Below are 8,157 nucleotides of genomic sequence, written 5' to 3' on the forward strand. Positions count from 1 at the left end.
ACAATGTACCCTCTGAATCTCCAGGTAAGAAGGGAACTGGTTTCCTCAGATGCAGCTTGATAGGAGACAGATTGGGAGCAACCAACCCTCTTAGGAGCTGCAAGATTGACACACAAGCATCCAGAGTGCAATACTGCTGTGTTCACTTGAGAATTTGCAATTGACGTGTGTTTTATAATGAAAGATGTCCTAAATGTCACCTTTAGAGGTGAAAAAAAAAAGGGCAAAATAAGAGAAACCCTTTCTTTTCTAGCAGATCATATCTGAAGCATTCAAAGGAAACTCAGGTGGTTCTTGTTTTGCAAGAGTGAAAGCAGAGGAGTTTGGCTTGTCTAATTCACACAGTTGTGGTGCAAGAGAGGGACATGGATGGAGAGCCAGGTTTGAGAAGAGTGCTGCTGCCTGCTAGGATTTTTGGCTTCCTTCCCACGTAGGCCTCTGGCTACATTGCAGCTTGCTGTTCTGTCCTTCCAAACCTTCAGGCTTTCTCCTGAGTCAGTTTGAAACCTTTGAGCACAGCTTTACTCCTTGGCCAGTTTCTTTGTTTGCCCTGTTGGCTTGGAACGTGACTTTGGACAAGAGCAGATAGATGGTATTTCCTTTCTATTTATTTTACTGAAAGAGAATTTCGGCCTTGCCAGGAGCTTGCTAGGTTTCTGACCATGTGTTTTCTCTTTTGGTTGGAAATTGCATTGAATTTGCTCCCTTTTCCATCGCTTGTGCTACATTGTGATCTATACTACTATACTTTTGACTACTGGCCAGGTCTGGGGGGAGGTGGCTCTGCCCTTGTGCTTTCTCTTTTTAAATGTAGTGCTCGCATGGCCATCTGGTCAGTATTGCAGGTGTTTTTCCATCCCCCAGTGCAGAACAAAAGAGCTCTGCGTGCTTGTCTCTCATCTCCAGTCACTCTATAGCGAGTGAAACTAGAAACTGGTTTTGACCATAATAAACAGCTGTTTGGGTTAGAGAACAGACAAGTATAAGGCTGTCTGGCAAAGCAGCCTGTCCTTTGGTTGCAGAGCAAGGCTGGAGATACCCTGAACTTTTGTGACTTGCTGGACACCCCAGAAATAAGCTTTGGCCCCGGTGGGGTGCCTACCTACAGAATCTGGCCGAGTTGGGTTGGCTGTTCCTTGTGCTTCTAGAAATTTACCCTCAGATAAAACTTTTTTCTGACTTGTATCTAAGCAAGGGAAAATATTTTTCTCTCACTTGGCTGCTAATTCTTTGAATAGCATCTCTCTCTCTTTACTTTTTTTTTCTTTATGTGGCCATTTACTAAGTCTAAGTCTGCCTTCTCTTTTAGTGAGAATGAGCAGCAGAAGTACACAGAGTTCCAGGTCTTTTAGGGCACTGAGGTTTGGCTGGATGTAGTTTTGTGCTGTGTCTTAGCCTAAGGTCAAAAAGCTGTTTTTTCCCCCTTTGAGTGGGTGGTGCACTACAACAACATGTACCTAAGTGAGCTGGGCAGCCCTCAGCCTCTGAAGGGCGTGGAGACAAGGAACCTTGGGAATGTAACAGTCTGTGAAGTCGTGTGTGATATGGAGAGGAAGCAGTTCATCATCTTTTCCAGAATGAGAAAGAGAGGCATCTCACAAAAACAGTGATCAGCAGGTTCAACCCTAGCACGAGGAGGTCTGTGGTCTGAGCAGCTCCGCCGTGCAGGCCGTCGAGGCCGCGTGTTCAGGCAGGGCCTGGCAGGCCCAAGGAGGAGGGCTCCGCGCAGCGTCCTGCCCGTGGCCGCGCTGCGCCCGCTCGGCCTCTCGCAGGGATGTAGGGGATGGGGCCTGTGCTCCCACTGTGGTTATGCTCTTCCCTGGCCATCTGCTGTGCACTTCTCTAACAGGGATACTGGCCAAAAGGCTCCTTCCATCTGACCCGCTACAGTCAATATTCTGTTTCTATAATATATTTTATGGATGTGCAGTGCACGTGGACGCTTCCTATGGTTTTATACAAGCTTTTAGCCTGACTTCCTCCGAGCAGTGTTGTCAGCTCCATCGCTCTTTCTCTGCCTCTCCAAGATCTTCCAGGGACTCTGGCAGCCCTTGTCCTCTGGAAGATTGAGCTCATCTTCTGGCTCTGTTTTCACTTCGACTGCAGGGCCCTAGTATCTAGAAAGCCCAGTGGGACTCAGGGCACAAAAGGGTAGAGTGGCACTGCTCTGGCTGAGAAATTTGATGTTGGCCAGGCCTGTCCGCAGTCATTTTGGCTGATGTGGGAGCTTGACATGAGCTGACATTGTCCATGACGTGCCAACCAAAAACCAGTCCCTTTTGCAGCTGGGATGGAAGAGCTACAGTGCTCTTCCCTCTGTGGACGACTAATCCCCTTGATGGCTTGTGGCTTCCTGTGCTGCATGAGAATGCGTGTACATAAGTGTTTGAAATAATCAGAAGAGGCTTTTATAGGATTTGAATCATTACATAAATGAAGGGTAATACTCTGGTGATTTGTCAGCAGTATTAATAAAAGATTAGATTCTCCAGGAATTTGATCTCCTGCTGGGTAAGAGAGCATTACAGTGAGGTTTTTATTCTGATTTATAATGAATGAAGGCAATGAAGTGTAATGAAACAGGGCTGCCATTCACAGTCCGAGTGAGCGGGCAGCATCCTGGTGATTTGTTAGTGGAAATTCGGACAACAGCCTTTCAAACGTGTCAGACCAGGGGGACAGAGGTGTTGGGTGGAACTGAAAAGCCCTCAGAAGCATTGAGTCCCTTGAAACAGTGATGTGACTCTTCCCAAAAGCAAAAGTGGATGTGACACCTTAAAGCAGTCCTGCATCTTACGGAGTGGCCTAGAGCAAGTTGTCTTGAGAGGCACAGCCACAGGAGCTACCATCTTGTAGTGTGTCCAGTGGTGCACTCTGGAAAGGCTTTTCTTTAAGTTGGGTTACCCTCTGCAGAGCTATTTGAGACCTACTTTCCTTTGAAAACGTTGTGTGTGCCCTCAAGTCCCCATGACAGATTTTGCAGCCCCGTACTCTGCTGATTGGGGTTGCCCTCATAAAGAAGGGTTTTCTTTATGCTGCCTTGAGTGATCTAGGTAAACGGGGGCAGTGACCAGGAAATTGCTCCTGTGCCAAATAATAACGAACATGAAGTGAGTAAAGAAGTTTCCTGCTCTTGCAGGAGGACAGAGCAACGTGAGGGACTGCTGCTCAGGCCCCTGTAGCTGTTTATCTGCTCTTGCTGCTCGTGGTGCCGCATGAACTCGCAGGCCTGTTACGTAACCCAGCAGTGCCAGGGTGACCGCAGCAGGGACAGGAGCCCAAGTGCGCAGCGTGCAGGCATTGATGTGCCCAGCTGCCGTTCCTGAATAGCCCTTGTGCTGCCGGGCCTGGCTAACCAGCATCCACGGTGTCTGCGTTTGTGTGGTTGGGCAGGGAGCTTGGATGCTGGGGCAGGAAGTAAATCGGGTGGGAAGGGTTTGTGTTTGTGGGGATCCTCCTTGAGGAAAACTGATTTGGGTCAGGATTGCTTCTCCTGTTCATCTTCTGTATGACACCACAGCTGTCCAGTGCAGGGTTCTATGCAGGATGGGGTGATAACTTTGGTCTCCTTGGACTTTACCCAGAAATACGAAATGGGTGCAGAGAGCGTGAATCTGGACTTGCCCCTGTGCCTCAGCTGCACGTTGTAAATCATTTCGTTATTGTAGATTCATGGGAATTTCTAGATTCTGGATTTCACTGTAAAAGCTGAAGCTCTGTTGTGCTTTGCCATTAGCTTAACTGATCTGCAGCTAACTTCCGTTACCCAAAGATTTGCCAGTTTGTGTTGAGAGGGAGAAAGGAATATTGCCATTCATTACCTTAAAATATAAGTAGAACCTTTTTCTTTAATGACCCCACTGCAAGACCCTAAGCAGAACTGGTCAGCAGCAAGGCCAGCTGCTCCCTCTTCCATGTTGAGTGTGATGCCTGCCAAGACTGGAGCTCTGTAGCATGAGCTGGGCAAGGATGAGCTAGACAGTGGGCCAGGGAAGTTCCCTGGATCTCTTCTCCAGGCAACAGTATCACTTTGATCTGGAAGCTAGCGATGAGCAGAAAGTGATCCAGGCATGGACAGCTCATGACCAGTTCTAGAGTTAAGTGATCCTATTTTTTCCACTGGCATTAACCTCTGGCCTTGGTGGTCCTGATTCCGGAGCTGTTGTCAGTGTGTGGCAGAATGTGTTGTACTTCCCTTGTTGTCTGGCTATGGAAACAATGGCTTTTCAGGACCATTTTTGTGCAGGCAATTATCTATACTTTCTAGAAAGGCAGATTCAGAGTCATTGAACTCTTTCCATCTCCTCACCTGTTGCTAAATTTTCTCTCCTCTATAACATTACTCACTTATTTCATATCTTCTCTTCACAGCCACAGGACAACAAAGGCGGAACCAACAGACTTCTGTGTCATGAAACAAGCTCAGAAACACAGGCTTTTGTAAGTACCATTTATCAGAGTATCTGGTCCATGCTCCCTATAGGTCTTTTCAATGTTGTCTTTCTGTTGGACTCTTTTTGTGGTATTTTAGCACACCTTTATGTGTTCAGAGATGCTGCTGCCTTTGGCAGAGATGCCTACACCTCCTGGAGTCTTCTAATTGCAGGAGACTTGGGAACTTGATCCTTTAATTCACCTTCCTGGCCTCATTGAAAATGAATTGCTAGCTTGAGTCTCCTGTATATGATCTCTAGGGTTTCAGTAGAAGCCCAGACCAATTATCATCTTGTCCCTGCTGACCATAGTTGTCCTTGGGGATAGATTGCCTCTCTGGTTCCCCATGACACCACTTATGGGGATACCTCTTTCAAATCCCATTGTCTCATGAGTGCTTCTGCTCCTCTGGAAACACTGCAATGCAGGTACTCATGCCGCCAGTACTGCTTAACTGGAGACCTTCTAGGTGTGACTGTGCAAAGCAAGCATGCCTGTGCTGCGTCCCCTTGTGAGACACAGGCAGTGCTGTTACCAAACAAGCGGTGCCTTTTTTCTTTCTCAAATTGCTTAGTTGGACCTGCTAACATCCAGCTGTGACTCAGTTTTCAGTGACACTCCCATCTAGTTCTAGCTGATACCCTCAGGGAATGGTTGCATAGAGAAGGAGCTCCTGAATCCCTGCAAAGCATCATGAGCTACGGTCCTTTGCTGGATCACCTCGGGAATCACAACTTGCATGCCTTGCTTCCTTCATAGGGTCAACTCTGTATTGGCCCCACCACAACTTTTCTTGTAGAATGAAGCACTGCATGTTTTTGAATAATCTCTGGAGTTCATTAAGTGGCTGGTAGCATCTTGCTCCTCTGTATAACCTAGTAGATGTTTTATAACACAAGCAGTCATCAAGAACTTGACTTCCCATCAGCACAGCCCTCCTGCAGCTAAGCGCTGTCATCTGGCAGTCTTTGCTTTCTGTGATCTGCACTTAAAAGTTTTGTCTGGCAATTCTAGGTTGTTCAGTTCCAGGTGTTGAGGAGAATAAGTGGGTTTGTGGATCCGAGCATTCTCTTATGTGCAGTCTGTGAACATCCTCCTCTGCCTGGAGCTGGTGTCGGAGTCCAGCACTCTGTCTCTCTTTGAAATTCTTTTGCAGTTCAGGTTTTATACTCGGTGTTAGAATGGGTCACGCATACTCTTTTCTCTGGGTAGATGTAGCTGTTTCAGGAAGAAACATTTACATCAGTTGATCCACTCAACTTCTGCTTATCTAAATCAAAGCTCACCCTCTGGCTCGCTTTGTGTTGAGCTACAGTCAACTTTCTGTGCACCAGCTGTGGCTAGTGAATCACACCCTGCATTATTCCTGAACTTCATGGGTGCCTCACCCCGTCTCCTCTGAGCTTTCTTCCATTGTAGGAGTTTATCGGTTGGTCACATTTGGCAGGTGTCCTCGCTGCAGTGACTTTAGCTCAGCCCTGCCTTTCCGGACGAGTCCTCCTTTGGCTCGTTGCAGAAGCCCAAGGATCATGGCCTGGTGTGCCACCAGTGTGCCGTTGTTCTGGAACTCATGGGTGAGAAACGCATTTTGATTTGGGACTTTACAGATCACCCGAGTGGATGACTGCACTATCTTCTGTATCAGCAAGCAGGTGTGAGATCATTGGATATCCTCCTGGCCTCTCTACATTAATCTGGCCACCTGTACTGAGTACTGGCTTGTATCCTACTGTAGTGATCTCACTGTAAAAACTGTGATCCCCAACAGGGGAGATCATGAAGTCCATTTTCTAGGACTTCAGGTAGGAGAGGAGGTTCTCCAGCCTTCACCCCCATTGCCTCAACTGTCTCACACTGAGCCTGAGATTTGTCATTTCTTTCTGTTTCTCTGATAGGGGTAAGGCTGGCACCAAAGGAAGGGATATCCTAGAGAGAGGCAGGGGCTGCCTGGTGCAGGTCAGGGAGCCCTCTGATGATGCACAGGGACTGCTGGTGTGTGGCTGGCTGGGCCGTGCAGAGCCTGGCAATCTGTGTGGAGGAGATGGGGAAGCCACAGTGGAAGTGGCTTATAGGAAAACTCAGCCTTTCATATATTCATCTATTTACATTCCTTCTGTGTTCTTATTCTTCTCCTGAAGCAATAGCCCTGCCTGCTTTTTAAGAAAAGATTCCACAACAACCAGCTGTGACCCCCACGTATACAGAGGTAGTTCTATCCCCTGCTCCTCCCCTGGTGTCTAACTAGTGTTGCAATCAGGATTACCAAGTGTCTATGTGGAGCACAGAGAGATGAGCTCTTAAATGCAGGATCTGCTTTTGTGCTAGTGCACTCTGAATATTTTTCATTCTTAGAAGATTTACTGGATCCCCACTGTCTCTTGGTCCTGATTTACTATGGGAAAGCTCCAGATTTTCCAAGGGATGGTGGGAACTAACATGGTTGTCTGTGCTTTTGTGGCATGAGATCAAGTGCTTGGAGCCCATGGAGTTGGCAGTAATTTAAGCTTTGGCCTTGGGTGAATTAAGTCTATTTTTTGTACTATTTTCTTGGAGGTTTACACCCAGGATAATTCTGTCTGTACAGAAACTCATTGCTGTATGGTTCTTGTTCTTACCTGCTCAGTCCCTTATGCATGAGGCACTCACCGTTTGTGTGTTTGTGTTTATTCTTTTCTCTCCCCAGACAGGAGGAGATGGCTCGATTTCATGAGGTCATTACGAACCCCAAGTACAAGGCCAACCCACTCATGGCCATTAGTGAGCATCTCTCCAAGAGGCTGAGGCAGGAGGAGGAGGAAGGTAAACCCTTCTAGGGCATCAGTTGGGACCAAGCACGCACACTGGAGCCAGCGCGAGGGCTCCAGGCCGCGGGGGAGCACAGCACTAATATGGCCTCTCAGCCACTTTGGTCTTTGGAAGCTGTCCAACAGATTATTAAACCCAACAGTCCTGTTTTCTGTCTGCAGAAATAATGCAGTTCTCCTGATGGAGGCAGCTGCTCCTTGGCAAGTAGCCTGCAGAGCAGGGTGTTCTGTGAGATCTTTGTGCAGACATTAAGCTTCCTGCGAAGTGTCTTGACACCTTCTCCCTTCTTGTGAGCAGGCACAATTTCTTAAATTATGCCACTGGCAATGTGTCTGCTTTTTTGTTCTCTTGCTCCCTACCTCACCTCTTTGCTGACGACTCTGAAAAGAGGTTCCCTGGTGCTCTGTGATGATTGTTCAAGACCCCAAGCCCTGGAGCCTGGAAGAGCGCCGTAGCTCTGTGTAAAGATTGATGCTGCCGTTCCCTGTTTTATATGAAAATTCAGCTTTGGAATAAATGCACTTTCACACAGTACTGAGTTTGCCTGGGTCTTGTCTTGATAACTGTGAGTTAAAATACAAGTTTATTCTGGAAAAAAAATACTTAAAAGGATGTGTTTTGTTTGTTTGTTTGTTTTCCCCCGACATATATAAAATTAATCACGAGACTGCTGCTGCACGCAACAGAAGACACTTGAAATCACTGCAGCTCATGTCAAAGTTAAGACTTGTCTTTTTGCTACCCTGGAAGCGGCTGCTTTGAGCAGATGATGTTGATTCCTTCTGGCCTATGTTGTGTTCCCAGCTTGGCTTGCCCTGAAGGAAGCATCTCAAAGCACCCATGTCTTCAGCAGAGAGTAAAGTATTGGAAATGGTTAACAAATTCAAACACTTTGTACTGCTGCCATATTTAGCAATA

General features: G+C 47.2%; 1 protein-coding gene across 1 annotated transcript in view; it reads left to right on the top strand.

The window, feature by feature from the left end:
* The window catches only part of SLX9 (SLX9 ribosome biogenesis factor), a 47,380-nt gene extending 39,612 nt beyond the window's left edge, over positions 1 to 7,768 (top strand). The window contains exons 5-6 of the mRNA XM_088536699.1: positions 4,372 to 4,440; positions 7,118 to 7,768. Coding sequence (XP_088392825.1) covers positions 4,372 to 4,440; positions 7,118 to 7,247 — 199 coding nt within the window. The 3' untranslated portion in view covers positions 7,248 to 7,768. The remainder of the gene's footprint in view (positions 1 to 4,371; positions 4,441 to 7,117) is intronic.
* The last annotated feature ends 389 nt before the right edge of the window (positions 7,769 to 8,157 follow it).

Source organism: Tinamus guttatus, unplaced genomic scaffold (genome assembly GCF_059628265.1).
Source record: "Tinamus guttatus ecotype Peru unplaced genomic scaffold, ASM5962826v1 Tinamus_guttatus_pri_ptg000702l, whole genome shotgun sequence".
NCBI lineage: Eukaryota > Metazoa > Chordata > Aves > Tinamiformes > Tinamidae > Tinamus > Tinamus guttatus.